Source organism: Strongylocentrotus purpuratus, unplaced genomic scaffold (genome assembly GCF_000002235.5).
Source record: "Strongylocentrotus purpuratus isolate Spur 01 unplaced genomic scaffold, Spur_5.0 spur5_scaffold_21, whole genome shotgun sequence".
In the NCBI taxonomy this organism is placed as follows: domain Eukaryota; kingdom Metazoa; phylum Echinodermata; class Echinoidea; order Camarodonta; family Strongylocentrotidae; genus Strongylocentrotus; species Strongylocentrotus purpuratus.
In genome coordinates this window covers 22,652,570-22,675,277 of record NW_022145607.1, presented here as the reverse complement: position 1 = coordinate 22,675,277, position 22,708 = coordinate 22,652,570, and the positions used below count along the sequence as shown (strand labels likewise).

Below are 22,708 nucleotides of genomic sequence, written 5' to 3'. Positions count from 1 at the left end.
GACATTGGAACACATCGTATGCAGCAGTATCCTTGAGTATCTTGATGATTTGCACATTCGGTCAGATGCTCAACATGGATTCCGGAAGAGACGGTCTTGCGCATCCAAACTTGTCCTTACTATTCAAGATCTTTCCCCGGAAAACCACCCTCTAGGACTACTACCCCCACCCCTAAAAAATATCTGCTAGGACAATTACCCCCTCCCGGACAAGCAAGGACAACCACCCACGAGGGTAATTGTCCTCGGGGGGGGGGGGGTGGGGGTGGGTGTGATTGTCAAAGAGGGAAATTTTCACCGGGGGGTGTAATTGTCCACGGGGGGGTAATTTTCCATGGGTAGTTTTCCCACACTACTAAAACAGCCAACTCTGTACGGTGCTTCCTGCAAAAAAAAACCAAATACAAAGAAGTTGCTGTACAAGACATGAGTACGCCCTGTGATGGAGTATGCTGCAATTTAGTGGAACCCATTCACCCCGGAGAGCATCGGAAAGGTGGAAATGGTGCAACGCCGTTGTGTACCCTTTGTCCTGGGTGACTATCATCGCACAAGCAGCGTCACAGCCGTGCTGAATCAACTTCAAAGGGCAAATCTGCAGGAAAGAAGGGCGCAGCAGAAAGTATGCACGGTTTACCGCATACTCCACGGCATGGTTGATCTTCCAGTCACCTACTTCATACTAGTCCACAGCCTGGACTGTTTCCGTTTCGCGCGCGTCATCAGCTGAGAAAAACACGTATTCAACGCTGAACCGTTGACAGTAGTCCTTGCCTCCCATTCTAACGGTTGTTTTGGGGGATCACACGATTAGTGGAGACACCGTGCTCTGTGTGGGATGCGTGTTAGGGGAGGAGAATAAGATGGTTGAATAAAAACAATTTTATAAAAACGGACAGAATTTGAAATAGCTTTATACCAGTTTTTGGTCCACGAATTCGTGGAAATCCACAGAAGTTCCGTGTCCCCTTCCAACTCTGCTACCCCACACCACATTTTACCCATATGCTATCCGACTGTGGAACTCCGTACCATCTGCTGTCGTCAATTGCACCTCTTTAGAACTTGTTAAGCAGAAGGTGCAACACTCTAGGCTCCGTTGAGCTTTGAATGTTTTTCGTGCACGAAGAGTTCTTGTGGAGCCTTTTTACTTGCACTGTACACTCGGCACTTTACAAGCACAAGGTATGGTATACGCCGACGGTTGTCGGTACCATACTGGAAGAAGAAAAGAGGAATGATTTAATAACTTGAGGGCACTATTGATGGACAGGATGCGTTCATATGGATCTGCACGTAAATAATGAAGGAAAGGAACAAAAATGATGTACCTGAAAAAGAAAATGAGTGAATGTGCTCATCGAGTGTGCGCGTAAGAAAACAAGATGGATGAAGGAGAGCAGTACTCTCGCCATAACCGCCTAATAGTCTTTGTTGCCCAGAAAAAAAGGGTAAGACACTAATAAGATTGTACCTGACCTAGCAAAAGAGATTGAAGTTGATCTCATATTAGAAGACATCGAAAGGAGTCATTGTGTTGGTCCAAAGAATGAAGATGGACTCCGAGGCATCATCTTGAAGTTCAAATCTTACGCGCCGCGAATTCCTGTCCAAGAGAAAACTGTTGAAAGGAAAGGAAAGGAAAAATCAATCGAAACATGAAGCAAAACTGAAAAGAAATCATGATGACTTTAAAGCACTGCAAAATCAGAAATAAACCCTGAAACAGACTCCACGAACGGACATCTCTGAAGACTAAACTCATCCGCTTAAACTTGTAATTAAGTTTTTTAGCATCACCTTCTGGAAGAAATTGAATTCAATATGTTGTAGTACCAAAGAAGCACATATATATTATGAAGGTTATTAAACAGATCAGGGATTGCAATGTAACAACATTACCGGAACCCAGAGTCTGTGAAATTCTCAACGATGACGTCGTCGTTTCACTTAAAGTCACGGATGTGACTCAAGTGGTTGTCATGGACGTGACGGGACTGATATTGGCTGTTGTGCCGGAATCTGTTATCATAAACGTGACGAAATTAGAATTCGTAGTTCCTGCTGGGGTGAAAGATGTGATCGTGACAGGAATGGTTTTTAGAGGATGTAACAGGTATGGAAGACGAGGTTGGAGTAGAAGAAGACGTCATGGATGAAACAGACATGGTTAATGAGTTAGTTGCAAAGAAACATATAATGCAAAAGCAGTACATGCATGCATGAACGTGTGCAATGAGTTCTTACCTGGTGAAGTAGGTGTCTGTGGACCTGTAAAAAAAGCAACACAAAATGAACTATATTTGTAAAGCGCTTAGAGACATTTGTATTAAGCGCTATATAAAAATTAAATATTATTATTATTATTATTATTATTATTATTATTATTATTATTACAATTAATTGGTTATAAAATAAATCATAACAATGAAGCATTATTGTTTATTTATAATTCGAGAAAAGTGATATACGCTAGACGTAGAACCATGCCATTCTAATGTATATATATATATATATATATATATTGTAATAATTATGCACACCTTCAAATGACCACGTGTAAAGTATGATAGTAAACCTGTTTTAATCTTTCAAATAATATATTGTTGTTTTTCGAAAGAAATCTATAATGCATGCATTTTAGGCCATATTTTAATGTACTTTCATCTTGTTAATTCATATCATCACTCACAATTTTTAACTACAACTAATCAAGAAACAAGTATGCTCATGCAATTAAATAAGATATGCTTTGATACCTGTACTATTTGATTAAGAGATCAGTGATCAATCAGCAAGAATAAGCGAAACATCAATCAGCCATCGACAAATTGTAATATCTAATTAGAATTGTAATATCTGAATAGTTATAGTCCATATATATGTACATGTTTACAATTTTACATTTGCTCTTGAAGGGAGTTTGTGATATTATCTGATGAAGACAAATACAGTTACTGAAAATGCAATTTGTCATTACCTTCAGTCGAGGGTGATGTCGAATCTAGACGTCGAAAGAAAAAATTAAAATAGAAGGAAAAAAATGGGATTTAAAAACTGTTAGAATTACAATGTATATTCATGCACATAAATATCGTCTTTATTTCCATACAAGATCAGTTTATAATATTATAATACATAGGTTTACGGACATCACACCTAACCGACGTATTGTGAAACAGTCGTCGAGACCCACTCGAAAAATAGGCTATGGCGTTTAACAATATTTTCCCCGTCTTAACAAGAGGACTGAAACCGAAAAAAATGAGGTTAAATCGGTTAAACAAAGTAGACAAAATAGACAAAATAGAAAACTCTGAGCTAAAATAACACTTCACGTTTATTTGGCTGATATTTAGATGTACAGCTAGAACGGTTTGTTCAAGTTATTTTGCATACCTATTTCAATTGTAACGTTGAACGAACACGACGCATCGTTTCCAGCTCTGTCAGAGACAATGAAAGTGTAGGTTGTCGTTCCTACAGGATAACTACCCCCTGGGCTTATGAAGGGTAGGAAAAAAAGATCTAAGGGTTCGCCAGAGTTATCGGAAATGCTTTTGAGCTGGAATGCGAAATCAACTGAGGTGTAATCCTGGTATATGTCATCTGGACAGACGATTACAGGGGGCTCCCGATCTGTAAGTGATATGGAAACAATAAACAAATATTTATCATACCATCTGATTCCATGATGACGCTTTCTTTTGATGTCACACTTAATAATTCGGATATGATTCATATCTCAACACACTCAATGGCGTCAAGAAATAAAACTATATCCTACGATCACATTTGCACATAGTATGTAAGAGGTAGTGAGATATTTACTTGCATCATCAATTTTGAGCAGAAAATTTCATGAAGCTGCTAGCCACTTGACCGTGCTTATCCAAGTTTGAGTCTTTAAACCAGGGTAGTGATACACAATCACACAAGGAAGTATAAATATGCATCCAGTCGTGTAAGTACCAAACCGATCAGTTTGGACAGACAGATAGGAAGTCCATCGTAATATAAACCAAGGTGTGTATTAAAACCAACTTAATTACGACTTTATTTCAGGTATCTCAAGTCTTACCTTCTACGGTGACCCTTGCTTCTGTACATGACTGTGAGAGCGTCCCATCTGATATCGTAATGGTGACAGTGTGTGCTGATGGTGAGATGGCTAGTCTGGGACTGCTAGAGCTACCATCGTATGTTCTCATCATCTTGATGCTTCCATAGGGTACATACGTCATAGACTCAGGAATGTCAGGTGGATACGTGACGTTGAATTGTGGGTCTTGGTAAGTGTAGAAAGGTTCACCAGAATCTGTCCCGATAATTAGATCCACGGATGCGGGGCAGGCGATTGGAAGCTCTTGTACTGTAGGCATAAAAGTAGTAAGAAATAATGTTATACCACATGGAAATGTATTTTATATAACCCACAATATAAAGTAAGACGAAATGGGTTTGAAATGAGTTGTCATAAGTCCAATTTATCTTCCTAAAATGATTTTAACCTCCCTAAATATCATTAAAAGTTATTAGCTGGACCCAACTGTCCTCAGGGCATGTTTAAAAAAAAAACATGATTCGGAAAAACATTCTCACGTGTTATACAAAATTTCTTGGTGCTTTTCCTTGACAAATAGTCAAATTTCCTTTTTTATTTTGATATTGCGATGTAAACAAACTAACTGTAAGAAAATAAAATAAAAATAAGCAATAAGTAGAGCCCTACATAGAAACAAAGATTAAATGGTAGAAATTCTTGTCTGAAACCTCCATAGGTTAGTGTGTTATTGTTATTTATATTCTAACATTGTCATTTTAGTGGCATGTTCTCTTATGTTCCGGATATTTGAACAAAAATAGAATTAAACAAATTGTCAATCAACATTATCATTTGTATTATTTTCCCTCAGCAATTCAGTTCAATATGTACATCGCAACCAGATGCATTGCAACCAGATGCATTGCATATTCCGTGCGATCAAGGGGGCACTGGCACTCATGGACGACAGGGGCATCGATCTTACCTGGGAATGAAATGCAAATTAAAAAAGACTATATAATGTTCTCTGTGAAGTGGTCCTATTATCCTCTTTCTTTCTTTTGTTTTTGTCCCTGTGATCTTTTTTTAAATGTTGCGTATCAAGAGGGAAGAGGATTATCCCCATTCCCCCCGCATCTGTGCCACTGGTTACAACGATCATGGACCCTACTACAGATGGACTAATAATGAGAGTCTTACTTTGATCACATCATGACCACCGCCACCTGAAAATGTGTATGTTGATTAGGACATTCATTTGACGCGACAATGTTGATTATGTAATCACGCATCATCACAGACAAAGGGACCTTTTACATTTCTTCAGATTATTTTCGCTGGGCCAGGGCCCAGAGGGTAGTTTTCAGGAAAACTATCGTAATTTAAGACCAGTTAGGGGAGCAGTGAACCCCAAAATAAGACAATTTGTGTGAGTTTAGATTGATTATTAAAGAAGAGGACACTGGTGGACATACATCTGGACCTGCCAAACTTTGAAACAAACATATTCTGTACTGTCCTATTACCTTCTATTCCTTGGAAACTGATAGGATTAGTTTTAAAAAGAAGTTTAAAATCATTGTGTTATAGCCAAATTTACAGGTTTCACTTGTAAACTACTTCTAATTTTCTGTTAAAAACTTCATACACGTTAATATTCATATTTATGCCACAACTGCACATGCATTTCCTTGATTTTAAGCGATTCAGTTTCTTTTGCGCAGGGGTTTTGTAGATTCTTCAAGTCACAGTTCTGTCTTTTTTATGGCTGACTGGCGGCGGTCGTGATGAGGTCAAAGCTTGGAAGTATGTTCGGGATGTCATTATGATACTTTTGACAGAGTCAGGTGCATGAATATATTATGGTACCGTTCAGTGTCCATTTGTAGTAGGTCCATGCAACGATAAACAACTTCATTCTCCAAATCATCCTGCAACATACACATTACATACACTAGTTGAAGAGACATGGCAACATGAACTTATAAAATGATGGACTTAATTATTTACCGCTTGAGTTGTTTTTGATGAATGGAAAGAGAAAAATGCATGTACGAAATCTGTTTAATGCAATAGAAATCTCCATTTATTTACAAACATTGGGTCTTTCCCTGCAAATAATGATTATACATTAATGATGATAGTACTTGTAGTATGCTAAGCTAAATGATACATGTATATATGGCACACCCGATGCAATACAATTGGAATCATATAAGGATTGATGCATTTAATGAATCTAAAAATGATCGATCTTTTCTCAACAATCCCACGATCAAAATTTGGGAATTATTTTGTCTTAACCCATCTTTTTTTATTTGTTATCACAGATAGTGTTTACCTATATCAGGTTGTAGAATATATATTGCTATCATTATGAAGAGCATTTGTTGTGTATAACGACAAATACCCCTAGAATATCATTCTGGACATGTAACCATCATAACACACTAAGACAACTATTCCCAATAGAGCAATGACCTTCCTTACAACTATAACTACCCTCTAGAAGGAGAAAAAAACAAAGATTACCTCATCTAATATATTGACTAGCAGCTCTAGCATCATTCATGGAATAAATTTACTTGATATTAATTAATATTGTAAATGTTTATATTCTATAAACTTCACCTGAGTAAACATTATCAAAAAATTTGTTAAAATTCACCTCGTGTGGGGTGAAAAGGAAGCAAGCATGTTACATTGTGTAGTTGGCTCACAAAACACACACGAATTGTGAAGAAAATAGAATTATTATAGATATAATGATTGCTCTGAGAGGCATTGCTTTTCTATAGGCTCAAGGAGACGTTACATCCTGTTATAACCCCGAGGAAGCAAAACATGAATTATTATAATGTACAAAATACAAATTAACAATAATGAATAAAAAGTAGATAACTAGTAGTCAATAATTATTGATTGACTCTCCTCCATACGCATTATACTTACAACTAACAGTGACATTAAATGTACAGCTCCCTATCGCAGTCGATGGCGATGACACCGGATAAGCCGTCACTGTGACCTCATTAGTGCCTACTGGCAACCTGTTAGTCGGACCGTATTCTGCGGGGTCAAAGGTGAAGGTATAGCTAGTGCTTCCAGAAACGGTAACGTTGTAGGTGTCAAAGACGTTTGATCTATCCGATTCCACGGAATTGCAAGTCACATCTGTAGAATGAAAGAACGCAAAGGCATGAATTGGAAAGAAAGGTATCATCTACTTTTAAAACATTATGCCTTAACATGAATAATTTACCATTTAATTTGAGAATCATAACTTCCTTAGAGACCTTTAAATCCGAGCTGAAATCTTATCTTTTTTAACAATACCTGACCTTGGCACTATGACACTCATCCAAACTTTCTCGTCCAAACTTTCTCATTCTTTCTATTTTTCTTGTGCGCCTCGGAATAGCACTAGGGCGCTTTAGTAACGAGACGGAAGTCAAAGAGGACGGGCGAATTCACTCAAACGAGATCAAATAATGTATGCAGTTCGGATTCTGTCTATTGAAATACTGTTATTCTTAACAGGTGAACGAAATAACTTGTATTGAAGCACTTCACATAGATTTATGCATTAAATTTGGTTACATAACGAAAATGGTCTATTGTACGGCGATACAACTCTTCCGTCGAGTTTAGGGAACGAACGCTATAATGGCTGAGACAGGTCGTGAAAATCAACAAGACGGAGAAAATTCTGGTTCGCACATGCGCAGATTGATTATTTTGCCTAGTTACCCTCGTCGTTGCCTTCCGGCATTTTCGTAATGTAACCAAATTTAATGCACACGTCTTTGTGAAGTGCCTAATAGACAGAATCCGAACTGCATACATTATTTGATCTCGGTTGAGTGAATTCTCCCGTCCTCTTTGCCTACCGTCTCGTTACTAAAACGCCCTATTGTCTAGATAGACGGCGCTGTAAAAATGCCTAGTATTATTATTATTATTATTATAAGTCATAATCATTGCTATATTAATGCAACTACCATTTTTTGCTGATGCGTTCACCTTGGAGAGACTGAAAATAGAACAAGGATTATGGAGGCGATTATAATGGTACGTGACGACGTTTGGCTTTTTACATGATGAGATTACTGTCTTGTTTTCATTTTTGCACGTTTCATGACCCTTCCAGTGGCATGGTGAAACCATCTAATATTTGATGTTGTATGTATGTCTCAACAATGAAAAGCAAGCATAATCTTTATTTTGAAAAGGAATGACCCGTAGAAAATCACTTATCCAAAGTTGCTGAAAGGGTAGTTATTGGCACACCTCTCCCCATTCAACTTGGCAGAATTTCTTTTTCAAAAGAGAGATTGAGTGAACTTTGGAACGATCATTCTTTTCGTCTCATTGATTCTCTTGTTATAGTCAATATTGAAACTTTTTTTTTAATTCCTCGGTACTCAACACGTTGAGGGAGGAACGATCTGAACAAATGTCAATTGATATCACCATGATCGTGGTACAGATAAGAATGCCACGTTGCAATCTTTATAATTTTCGCTTATCGTCTGTTTTTAGATTTTCCTTTACTAAATAACATAACATGGCTGAATCGGGGAGGATGGTACCAAAGGCAAGTTACCGACTCAATAATGAGATGAGATGACAAAATGATGTTATCGGTGAATTTTTACACCATTTGACATGAGCACTGTCCCTCTTTATTTCCATACAAGATCAATTTCTAATATTATAAAACATAGGTTTGCGGACATCACGCCTAACCGACGTCTTGTGAAACCGTCGTCGAGACCCACTTGAAGAATAGACTATGGCGTTGAACAAAGATTTAGTTTCGTCATAACAAGACGACTAGAACCGAATAATATAAAGTTAAGCTAGTTGAACGAAGCACACACAAAATAGAATTATGATTACTAAATGTTTTTACGTGCATTTGGCTGAAATTTTGATGTTCATATAAAACGGTTTGTTCAAGTTATTTTGCATACCTATTTCAACTGTAACGTTTAACGAACACGACGCATTGTTTCCAGCTCTGTCAATGATAGTGAAAGTGTAGGTTGTCGTTCCTACAGGATAACTAGCCTCTTGGCTTATGGCGGGTAGGAAAAAAACATCGAAGGGTCTGCCAGAGTTATCGGAAATGCTTTTGAGATAGAATGCGGCATCCACTAAGATGTGATCCTGGTATACGTCATCTGCACAGACGATTACAGGGGGCTCCCGATCTGTAAGTGATATGGAAGCAATAAACAAATATTTATCATACCATCTGATTCCATTATGACGCTTGCTTTTGATTTCACACTTAATAATTCGGATATTGTTCATATCTCAACACAGCCAATGACGTCAAGAAATAAAACTCGTTCTTTAGATCACATTTGCTTGTAGCATGTAAGAGGTAGTGTGATATTTACTTGCAGCATCAATTTTGAACAGAAAATGTTGCTTGTAGTATGTAAGAGGTAGTATGATATTTACCTGCAGCATTATTTTTGAACAGAAAATGTCATGAAGCTGCTAGCTACTTGACCGTGTTTTTGCAAGTTTGAATCTTTAAACTAGGGCAGTGAAACACTATCACACGAGGAAGTATAGCTATCTAGACATGCATCCAGTCCTGTAAGTAACAAACCGATTAGTTTGGACGGACAGATTGGAAGTCCATCGTAATATAAACCAAGGTGTGTATTCAACCCGACTTCATATTAAGACTTTATTTGAGGTATCTGAAGTGTTACCTTCTACGGTAACCCTTGCTTCTGGACATGACTTTGAGAGTGTCCCATCTGTTATCGTAACGGTGACAGTGTGTGCTGATGGTGAGATGGCTAGTCTGGGACTGCTAGAGCTACCATCGTATGTTCTCATCATCGTGATGCTTCCATAGGGTACATACATCATAGACTCAGGAATGTCAGGTGGATACGTGACGTTGAATTGTGGGTCTTGGTAAGTGTAGAAAGGTTCACCAGAATCTGTCCCGATAATTAGATCCACGGATGCGGGGCAGGCGATTGGAAGCTCTTGTACTGTAGGCATAAAAGTAGTAAGAAATAATGTTATACCACATGGAAATGTATTTTATATAACCCACAATATAAAGTAAGACGAAAGGGGTTTGAAATGAGTTGTCATAAGTCCAATTTATCTTCCTAAAATGATTTTAACCTCCCTAAATATCATTAAAAGTTATTAGCTGGACCCCAACTGTCCTCAGCTCATGTTTTTTGTTAAATCCCTGATTTGGAAAAAAACAATACTCACATGTTCTACGAAATTTCTTGGTGCTTTTTCTTGACAAACATTCCAATTTCGTTTCATGTACTTGAAGATATTGCGATTTAAAGAACCTAACTTTAAAAAATGAAAATAAGGAATGAGGAGCGCCCTAGATAAAAACAAAAAAGAAATAATAATAATAATAATTAACAACATTTGTATAGCGCTTATCACAAAATATGTCTCTAAGCGCTGAAGAAAAATAGAAATAGAAGGAATTACAGCCAAATATTAAGTTATACATAATAGATAGTGGACAATCGAGGGGGCTGCATATGCAAAGGAAAAAGACTATTTAACAAAAAAGTAGGTTTTTAACATGGATTTGAATTTGTCTGTTGAATCTGCTTGTTTTATACATTGAGGTAAATTGTTCCAGAGTTGAGGGGATGCTGCATAAAAAGTTCGGGAACCATAAGACTGGGTATTGGTGGCAGGAACTATTAAGAGTGATTTCTTGTTTGAGCGCAGGTTGCGGGAGGGTAAGTATTCTGATATCAGCCTTTGAAGGTAGACTGGAGCTGTTTTTGTCAAACATTGGAAAGTCAGCAAGAGGATCTTAAAATCAATTCGTTCCCGGACTCTTAGCATGTGAAGCTCCCTTAACAGTGGAGTGATGGACTCACGTGAACGACGCTTTGCAATAAGTCTAGCAGCTGAATTTTGTACTCTCTGCAATTAGTTAATTTGTGCATCAGGAAGACCATACAGAAGACTGTTGCAAAAGTCAATACGAGACATGACCAGTGACTGAACAAGTCTCTGGGTGGTCTTTTTAGTAAGAAACTGACGGATGCTACCGATTTTATGCAACGCAAATGAGGCAGATCTGCATACATTGTTCACATGAGTCTTCAGAGATAGATTATTATAAAATGTGACCCCAAGGTTTCTAGCACCTGTAGAACATTCTATGTCAGTACCATCAAGACATACATCATCAATCGGACTACAAGTCCTATGTCTGCTAACAAAGTGTATACACTCCGTCTTATTTTCATTTAATATCAATCCATTCTGTATGGACCAATTCTTAATGTCTGTAAAACATGCACTGAGTCTTTGTAGAGCAACAGCATGGTTATCCTTCTTTAGCACGAGGTAAATTTGAGTGTCGTCTGCATAAGTCATACACGATATGCCATGGTGTTTAATGACATCCTCTAATGGAGACGAGAAAAGTGTAAATGCTAACGGACCGATAACAGATCCTTGGGGTACTCCGAAGTTCGAAGAGCTGACATGTGACTCACAGTCGCTAACAAAAACAGACTGAGTTCTGTTAGTGAGGTAGGATCGAAACCATTCCAAGGCTGTGTCTTTGAGTCCAAATCTATCATGCAAACGGCTTAGAAGGGCATCATGACTCACAGTGTCAAAGGCTGCAGAATAGTCCAACAGCAACAGAATCGCTTCATCGCCTTTATCCAGGGAAAGTAGAATGTCATTTGAAACTTTTAGCAGGGCAGTTTCACAACTATGATGTGGCCGGTATCCTGATTGCATCTCAGAATATAAGTTATGCTCGGACAAATACTCCTGGATTTGTTTTAACACGACTCTCTCTACAGTCTTTCCCAACCCAATAAACAAAATCACGTGAAAATCACGTCAATATCAAGGTATCGACTTGAGGAGAGTTACGTTCTTCAAACACCGGATATTTACGTAAATGTGTTAATACGTTTATTGCACTAGGTCACTTAAAACACACGTACACTAAATCACGCAATTGTCACTGCAATATCACCATTATAATAACGTGATTATCCCTACCTTGGAGACCATGGTTTGTAAACCTAATACTCCCGTGTTTTTTTGGTTATGAAATTACATCTTCATCAACGAAATTATCGCATCACAGAAACACGTGAAGCGTTAGTGATAGTTTTAGTCAAAATATCTGCGTGAAATTCACGTGAATATTAACGTCGAAGAGGAAATATGTTACTGTAACCCGCGTTCAACCCAATAATTACGCAAATGTTATGGCCCGGTCCCACTGGCCGATGGACACAAAACGTATGCATAAAGGACACAGCGGACGAGCACAATTTCGGGGGTGGCTCCATCCGTTTTCATCCGCTCCAGAAATGGACAAAATTGGCGAAAACAGAACGGAAAATAACGGACGTGGGTAGTATGTAGCGGGGATGTTAAACGGATGTTCATCGGAAGCCTAGCGGATGAAAGCGGATGGAAGTGGATGACAGCTTTGAATACTTTATATACGAGATGCATACGCTTACATCCTTTCTATTTCCGTGCTATTAACGATGTATAGACGTTCCATGTACCTTATCTTTCCTCCCTCTTTCCGTTTTCAGCTGCAGCGGATGTGAGTTGCGAGGATGCCCAGAGGATGCAGAGAGGATACAGCGGACGTTTAACGGATGATAACGGACATAGAACGTTTGTTGCTCGTATTTGTCGCGGATTTACATCGTACACGGCGGAAGTTCATCCGTTCTAAAAGTTTTGTGCAGCTCAAAACTTTTTGCGCGGATGAAATCAGAGTGGACGGATGCTCGATGGATAGAGCGTATGAAACACGTAAGCAATGAGTACACAACGGATGCATAGCGTTTTCCAACGGATGGCAAGATTTTTTTACGTTTTACGTCCTCTTTGCATCCGTAAGTGCAGTGGGACCGGGCCTTTACACAATAAATAAACCAAAATAATGACGTTCTCATCCCGGAAGCAGTTCGGGATTAGAGGGGGTGGGGGGGGGGGGGGGGGTTGCAAACATCCCAGAGGAGAAAGATAGTTGCAGCTGGTCCAGTTGATGAACCAATTAATGCCAACTGGTAACCCCGGAAATTGAAATGGGCTAAATGATCCAGTTGATCCAGACCAGTAAGAATTCAACTGGTCTATAGCTGAGCCATTAGAACCATTTGGTAAAACTTCCAACCAGTTGAACGGCAACAACCCTTCAATACTGGTACGTCTGTATTTCCAATGTAAAGGCATTGGTAATAAGTAGACTTACATAATTTAATTAATCGAAATTTTTTGTACTTGTATTTTATTGAAATTATTTTAGTTCTAGTTAATGTTTTCCTTATTCATGTTTAATTAAATGTAATTTATACGAAGTAGCGAAATGTCCTAATAACTGGTAATTTATATTTGTAGTATTTTCGAAATGAATTGCATATAACTAAATCATCAGTAATTAAGAAATATGCTGTAAATTCAGATAAACTGTTTAAAAAACATAGATCTGCACGCACCCCATATTCAATATGCAAATTAATTTGTGTCAGCTGGTTCAACTGGAAACATGCCAACAGTCAGCCAGCAGTCATCAACTGGTGCAACTGGAAATATGCACATAGACCGGTTATCAACTGGTGCAATGAAAAGATGCCAACAGTCAGTTATCAACTGGTGAAAATAGAAATATGCCAACAGACACGGGATTATCACCACGGAACTTAAATGGTAACTGTGAAACCATCAAGACACCAAGAATAACTCATTTTTCACACCTGGAAATCATGGAATACCCAGCTTAGATTAATAATCCGTTTGAGTCACGAGATCATCACCGCGGAACTGCTGGCAACTTTGAATACCATTTACATAGGTGTTTTAAGACACCTAATAATTACTAATTTTTCACACCTAAATATCACGAATTCACAGCTTAGATTAGTAATCAGTTTTAGCTACGTGATCATCACCAATAAAGTTATGGTAACTTTGAAACCATTTAAAAAGGTGTTTTAAGACACCTAATAATTACTAATTTTTCACACCTAAAAGTCACTTATGCCCAGCTTAGATTAATAATCCGTTTGAGTCACGAGATCATCACCGCGGAACTGCTAGCAACTTTGACTACCATTTACATAGGTGTTTTAAGACACCTAATAATTACTAATTTTTCACACCTAAATATCACGGATTCACAGCTTAGATTAGTAATCAGTTTTAGCTACGTGATCATAACCAAGAAAGTTATGGTAACTTTGAAACCATTTCACAAGGTGTGTAAGACACCTCAGAATTACTAATTTAATATAACCAGAGATTCACGGACAGAACAATAAGACGATTAGCCGGTGTAGGTAACGTGATTATTACCATCAACCTTGGATAACCTGTGAAACCAATCGATTAAGGTGCTTACAAGACCAAATAATTACTTATTTATCACCACCATCGGTTAACGGACAAAAAACTCGTTGCTTGGTCAAGTGGTTATTTGGTCATAAACACGTGATTTACAGAGGTAAGTGGAATCACGTTACTCCAGTCGCGTGATAAATTGGTGGTTTTTAGGTTAGATGAAAACGTGAACAGGAGTACCTTTTTTGTTTAAATGAAAGCACGTGTCGATAACGTTTAAATTTAGTTCAAAAGGCACCATACTTTAAAATCACTTAAAATACACTCCCCAAAGAGGTTACTTTTTAGTGTTTTGTTTATTGGGAAGAACTGAAGATTAGATACAGGCCTGAAGCTCTTTAGATCATCAGGACTCAGCTTCGTGGACTTCAAGAGTGGAGTCACATGAGCATGTTTGAGAGAATCAGGGAAATGACCATTGGTGATTGAAGCATTCACAATAGATGTTATAACCGGGGTTAACTCATTAATACATTTCTTTAGCAGCCAAGTAGGGATTGGGTCGAGTCGGGTGGAAGTTGAACGAGACTTTAGGATCAGTCCACAAACTTGGCCCTGTGATATTGGAGAAAAGGCATCAAAACATTGCAGAGTGCTTCGAAAACTGATATGGGCTAGATTACTTGAAGGTAGATTCTCGAGAGACCTGACAAGGACATCAATCTTGGTGCTGAAGAAATTACAGAAACGATCGGCAAGAGATAGACGAGGGTCATCATCTGACGGGAGGACCATCCTTGTGGAGGTAGAAGACAAACGATCAACTCTTTGAAAGAGTTGATGGGTATCACATTCATCAAGTTGTTCAGAGTAATACTCCCTTTTAGCCATGGCAAGTCGGTTGCTGTAGAGACGACATTCATCCTTCATGATTTGGCGGTCAATTTCGGCTCTGGAGAGACGATATTTTCTCTCAAGTTGTCTTACCCTCTGCTTACTCTTACGGAGATCATCGGTAAACCATCGAGAGTGAGGCCTTGCAGTTACACATCTAGTAATCAGAGGGGCATGCTTATCAAGTAGAGCTTGAAGTACCCTGTTATATTGAACAGCTTGCTGGTCAAGACCAGAAGCAGGTGATCTATAAAGTTCAGAATCTAGAATATCCTCACGGAAAGCTTGGATGTCAATGTCCTTCAGTTTGCGAAAACTGATGTCAATTTTCATAGGATCCGGCTTCTTGATGTTAAGTTGGCAGCCGACAGATGAGTGGTCTGAAGGAAGAAATTGTGATGAGTGAACATTAAAAAATCACATCATCCGACGCTCTTGTAAGAATTAAGTCCAACGTATGGCCCTTTTGATGGGTGGGAAAGTTAACGTGCTGGATCAAGTTGGCTGACGAAATCAAGTCCAGAAACAACATAGCCTCTCGATCTTTATCATCGTTGACATGGAAATTAAAGTCACCACAAATCACAAGATGGTTGCGTTCAGATTCCAATCCTTCAAGAAAGGTAGCGAATTCATCAAGAAAGATGGAAGATGTTGATCGTCGATCAATAGTTCTCTGTGGTCTGTAGATTACCACCAAGCGAAGAGGCTTTTGACGGTCAGCTGAAATGAGAATGTTAAGATATTCAAAGGATTCAAGAGTTCCAAAGTCCTTTCCAAGAACTTTGAAGCTTCGATGTAGGCATACACCAACGCCACCACCTGATCTATTCCTTCTCGGTGAGCTAATTAACTCATGAGATGGGAGGTCATTGGAGAAATCGGACAAGACCCGGCCATCACGTTCATCTCCTGTGAGCCATGTTTCAGTGAGTGCCAAGATATCCACATGTTGTGTAACTACGAAGTCTGACACCATGTGAATCTTCTTCTTAAGAGATCTAGCATTCCAAAGAACCATATGACAATGTCCAGAGTCCACAGATTGGTCCTAATGAACTTGGGAACTATTGGAAGTCTTATCGGCCGTTTCAGCATGCCTTCGTATGCGTCTACCTCCTTTGCAGCCTCTGTGACGAGGGCGTCTACTCGAGATCCCAAGTGTTGTGATAGCTTTCCAAGTGCATGCGTCAATTCGATGCACGCAGCGTAGATCCAACAGTTCAGCTCTGCTATACGCCAATCTGTGGGTGATATTGCGTGTAACACTCCTTGTAGAAGATGCAGAAGAAACTCCATTATCCTCAACATTTTCCCCGGGGCCAGGATTGGGATGTACATCACCAGCTTTTGTCAACTCAGTACGAAATGTGAAGGTTGAATTACTGTAGTATAAAATCCTCTTCCCTGTATAATGATGACAGTGGCGGTAGTAATGACCTCTATTCACTGACCATGTATGAATAGATGAAGAAGCAATGTCCTCATTCAAGGTGTTTGACAAACACAAAAGAACCAGTGAAAGGAGGGTGCCAATGTTGAACCCTTTCATTGTGTTCAATGCTCCCCTTGGGTGGACCACAATAGACTGTAGTGAAGCTATGGCTCCCAGTCAATGCTATGCTATGCTTTAAACCTCCATAGGTTAGTGTGTTATTGTTATTTATATCCTAACATTGTCATTTTAGTGGCATGTTCTCTTATGTTCCGGGTATTTGAATAAAAATAGAATAACAAAAATTGTAAATCAGCATTATCATGTTGTATTAGTTTTCCTCAGCAATTAAGTTTAATATGTACATCGCAACCAGATGCATTGCATATTCCGTGCGATCAAGGGGGCACTGGCACTCATCGAAGACAGGGGCATCGATCTTACCTGGGAATGAAATGCAAATTAAAAAGACTATTAAATGTTCTCTGTGAAGTGGTCCTATTATCCTCTTTCTTTCTTTTGTTTTTGTCCCTGTGATCTTTTTTTAAATGTTGCGTATCAAGAGGGAAGAGGATTATCCCCATTCCCCCCGCATCTGTGCCACTGGTTACAACGATAAACAACTTCATTCTCCAAATCATGCTGCAACATACACATTACATACACTAGTTGAAGAGACATGGCAACATGAAATTATAAAATGATGGACTTAATTATTTACCGCTCGAGTTGTTTTTGATGAATGGAAAGAGAAAAATGCATGTACGAAATCTGTTCAATGCAATAGAAATCTCCATTTATTTACAAACATTGGGTCTTTCCCTGCAAATAATGATTATACATTAATGATGATAGTACTTGTAGTATGATAAGCTAAATGATACATGTAAATATTGCACACCCGATGCAACACAATTGGAATCATATAAGGATTGATCATTGATGCATTTAATGAATCTAAAAATGATCGATCTTTTCTCAACAATCCCACGATCAAAAGTTGGGATTTCTTTTTGTTTAACCCATCTTTTGTTACTTGTTATCACAGAAAGTGTTTACCTTTATCAGGTTGTAGAATATATATTGATATCATTAGGAAGAGCATTTCTTGTGTATAACGACAAATACCCCTAGAATATCATTCTGGACATGTAACCATCATAACATAATCGCTCAGTGGGGGGGGGGGAGGGTAGTGAGCATATACACACTAACACTACTATTCCTTATAGAGCAATGACCTTCCTTACAACTATAACTGCCCTATAGAAGAAGAAAAAAACAAAGGTTACCTCATCTAATATAGTGACTGCCAGCTCTACCATCATTTATGGAATAAATGTTTGTTAATTAATATTGTAAGTGTTTATATCCTATATACTTTGCCAAAGTTACATTCTCACAAATCTGGTAAAAAAATACCTCATGTGTGGTGAAAAGGAAGCAAGCATGTTCGGTGGTTCACCAAACGCACCATAATTATTGAGCAAATATAATTATTATTCAATATTGAGTTAAAGTTTTTACACAATATTGAAAAAGAATTTACCCAACAAACATACCTGCTACTTCGGATTATATAAGGACATGACGGACTTGTGTGACATGGATAAGCATTATACTTACAACTAACAGTGACATTAAATGTACAGCTCCCTATCGCAGTCGATGGCGATGACGTCGGATAAGCCGTCACTGTGACCTCATTAGTGCCTACTGGCAACCTGTTAGTCGGACCGTATTCTGTGGGGTCAAAGGTCAAGGTATAGCTAGTGCTTCCAGAAACGGTAACGTTGTAGGTGTCAAAGACGTTTGATCTATCCGATTCCACGGAATTGCAAATCACATCTGCAAAGAACGCAAAGGAATAATTGAAAAGAAAGGTGTTATCTACCTTTAAAACATTATATGTCATAACCCTTAACATGAATCATGAGTTATAATCATTGCTATATTAATGCAACTACCATTTTTGCTGATGGATTTACCTTGGAGAGACTGGAAATAGGACAAGGATTATGGAGGCGATTATAATGGTACGTGACGACGTTTGGCTTTTTACATGATGAGATAACTGTCTTGTTTCATTTTTGCACGTTTCATGACCCTTCCAGTGGCATGGTGAACCATCTAATATTTGATGTTGTATAAATGTATGTCTCAACAATGAAAAGCAAGCATAATCTCTTTTTTTTAATGGAATGACCCGTAAAAATCACTGATCCCAAGTTGCTGTACAAGGTAGTTATTGGCACACCTCTCCCCATTCAACTTGGCGGAATTTCTTTTTCAAATGAGAGATTGAGGGAACTTTGGACCGATCATTATTTTCGTCTCGTTGATTCTCTTGTTATAGTCAATATTGAAACGTTTTTTTTTTTTGTTATTCCTCGGTATTCAACACGTTGATGGAGGAACGATCTGAACAAATGTCAATTGATATCACCATGATCGTGGTACAGATAAGAATGCCACGTTGAAATCTTTATAATTTTCGCTTATCGTCTGTTTTTAGATTTTCCTCTACTAAATAACATAACATGGCTGAATCGGGGAGGATGGTACCAAAGGCAAGTTACCGATTATGTTATCGGTGAATTATTACATCATTTGACATGAGCACTGCCCCTCAAGTAAAACAAAAATCTTTCCGATTAATTAATCACACTTTCTAAAAAATTATCGTTCACTACTCCCCACGCATCCATACCAGCTGAAAGTGTTATTTGAATGAATTGTTTCTGTGTCGAAAACTTTGTAATCCACTTTTAAAATCCCCCTACTCGCCGGCATGCGTTTACTTGCTTGATAAAGCATTTGGACGCCAACCCATTTTCATAACTTCGTTCAAAATTGGGGATCCAAAGCATATTAATACGACTGATCCAATATCATTTGCCATACTAGAGTATACGAACAAATACAATTACTACAATACCACCCCCTTCGTTATTCACATTGACTACCCGGAATAAAGACCCTCATTAAAATCACTTCCAACCGCTAGCTATCTAACTCAAACCCAATGAAACTAATCTTATTTTCGTGAAAAATCAAGCAAACTCTTTGACATCAAATTCCTTGTGAAAAATAAGCAATGAAGCCGAAAGCGAGAGAAATCTCAATCTCAAATACCATGATCAAAGTATTTTTTTATCTGTTTTTAAAATCTCGTTATCACGTCATTATCCGCCATAAATAGAAAGGAATCTCAATTTCATTAATAAGTACATATGTCATTTGATTTTATTTGATTTCTACAATTTTCATGCAATAATAATCAATAACAATATGAATATTTTGTATATAGTGGTAATATTTTTTTCAAATCACAATGAATAACACAATTATGCAACAAAATGTTGGAAAGGATTGAAATAGCAAAATGCAAAAGAGCTGTAGCGTAAACATGCGCTTGAAGTGCATGCAGCTCTTTAGCTTACGATTACAGCAACAGCAAAATATGATAATATAAACAGGCATCAAAAGAACAGGAATTCAATGGCCCCAAAATTACAAAAACTGACCATAAGTGACAAAAACATTACTATTAGTTTATTCATACCACTCAATAATAATTGAAAAATTATACGTACATCACCTCTGAACATAATTTAAAACATCATGCCTTTTTTTTTCTTCTTCAATAAATTACCCTGTAATATTCAGACTTTTGATACCACGCTTGCTGACGAATTTCCGCTTACTATCTTTGAGATATATTATAAAATGTCACCTTTTTTCACTATTTTTATTCATAGATATTTTCTATCATAATATTCATGCCCTGAGTCCATTTTGATTATTGGAAAGGAAATGAAACACAAAGCCCTCCCACAAATAGAATAGGACCGTCTTTTAGAATAATGAAAAACAAAATATATTTATACAACCCGTTTCACAAAGAAGTTTATCTGTCTGTACCGTTATAGTAATGACTCTTTCTCATTTCAAAATAAACTATACATGTATAGCAAATTTTACCGATTAGATAGTTTATAAGAAAATATGATTAAGAAAACATAGCTTATTAGTGCCGATATTCACGATAACATTTTTTTTCATAGACATTCGTCTTTCTTGTACTGCCCGATTGCCGGTTAATTTCAAACTAAAACCAATAAAAAGATTTTGGTCTTAATTAAAGTTCACTTACCCTGGCTGTTTGCTCCATTACATAAAATGAAGAAAATCCCACAAATCCAAACATACGTCCTTGTTATACTTAAATGGTAACTGCACAGCTCCATAATTCGAAAAAAATTCTCGTCAAATAAAGTCGCAAGTCAATTATGAAAATATCCAGGCTTTGATACAGGTCTAATAGTTATGCTCCTTTATTTGGGGCAGAATTTCCTCAGTGTCTACAAAGCTTGTCTCACTTGTTGATGTATTTTAGAGTACAGCCATAAACTTCCTTGTAGACTATCTTCTGGTGAAACTGTTTGATATGGGTTTTGTTGTTACACACCAAGTTCTTATGTCAATCGAAGAAGGCGCCTGGTACATAAAGCGGAAATATGTATAAATGCGAGCAGTGATGTCCCTCAATCACATAAGTAGTGCGAAGGGAGTGGCAAAAGTTTAGTTGCCTGGAGGTATATCGTTAGACCAGGGGGGTGACCATGTCCAGGTAACTGAGTGTGCGAATAAGCTGAATCAAGGAGCAGTTCGTGTTCTAAAATGGAGCCAAGTCTGAGGAGAAACTCCAATCTGACTATGCACCTTGATGCGGGAATGACTTTAGCTACAAGTTAGAGAGTCCAAGATGTTTGCTCAGTGCTAGACGTGCGCTAAGGCTGTCTGCGTGTGAACTATAGAAAACATGATCCTCGGCAAATATTATACCCTGTGTTCATTGGTATTGCTAGTCTCAGAGTAGGAAAGATATTCCTTTGTTGGAAGAATCGTTGTTCATGTATTGTATTTATAGTAATATCATCCAGATTTTTGCATACACTCCTTGTGCATGCCTCAATGATCTTCAAAGAAAGAAGTCCAAAGGCAACACGGAGTGTCCCCCAAAACGGAAAGAGATTTTTTACTTTGCAAAAGTGCAAGACTAAGCTTAGTGTATGATGTGGAACGCAATGTTAAAGGTTTGGTGAAAGATGAAATAGGGAAATAAGTGCTGTTTTAGTAATACCTTTCATATTTCAACTTTAACAAAAACAAATGTCTAGCAACTTCATCTGCAGAAATTGTGGTTTAAATTCAGAGAAATACAAATCCAAATATCGTTGCATATTCAGGGACATCCGAGCTAGTTTCAAGCTCAGATACATCATTGGTTGGAAAGATGATTTCTTAAATAATGAGGTATAAGCTCTACTTTTGCATATTGCCTTGTATATTGCATCGCAAATAGCAAAAAAAGTTTACCCGTTGCTTTATTTCCGCTGGTATGCCTGAGTTAGTGGCTCATTTTAGCAATGATTTCCTTGTAGATGACAATACAGGATCATGATTCTTGTATGGATATCCTCGTTTTGCCACCCACTTGACGGATAACGTGGTAGAAAATGTATCTTATCAACAAATACAGGTTTCAAAGAGAAATGGGGAAAAACCCGATAATGAACGTAACTGCGACCGCCAAATAAATTCAATTTTAAAGGTATAGTTGAGTTCTGTTTTCAGACCGCAAATGCCTTCAAAGTGCATGGTTATTGCTCGTATTCTTATCTATAACAATCATGTCTAGTGCCCTTTAGAACCTAAAATTGCTATGAAGGTAATTTTAGACCCTAAAATGTGTGAAATTTAGCCAATACGATCATACCAATTCAGCTCCACTTTCAAAAAATATAGTGACCGTTAATTAATTGTTTAATTAAAAAAACAATACATGGGCCGGCTGGTTGTGCATATTATAACCAACACGAAAATGCCAACAAAAGAGCCAACATCAGCATTGGCAGAAATACGACATAAAAGGTGCTATTTCGTTTTTTCAAAGGCTTTTTCAAATCACTAATATT

General features: G+C 37.8%; 1 protein-coding gene across 1 annotated transcript; it reads right to left on the bottom strand.

Annotated features, from left to right (window-relative positions):
• Positions 1–332: 332 nt before the first annotated feature.
• Positions 333–19,520, bottom strand: LOC105437230 (hyalin-like). The gene is made up of 9 exons (XM_030994240.1): positions 19,511–19,520; positions 18,354–18,575; positions 9,778–10,068; positions 9,022–9,261; positions 6,998–7,219; positions 4,082–4,372; positions 3,400–3,639; positions 2,981–3,004; positions 333–2,271 (listed from the first exon to the last, which is right to left on the bottom strand). Exons 1-9 carry the CDS (start codon positions 19,518–19,520, stop codon positions 2,171–2,173), a joined length of 1,641 nt encoding a protein of 546 aa, XP_030850100.1. The 3' UTR covers positions 333–2,170.
• Between the last annotated feature and the right edge of the window lie 3,188 nt (positions 19,521–22,708).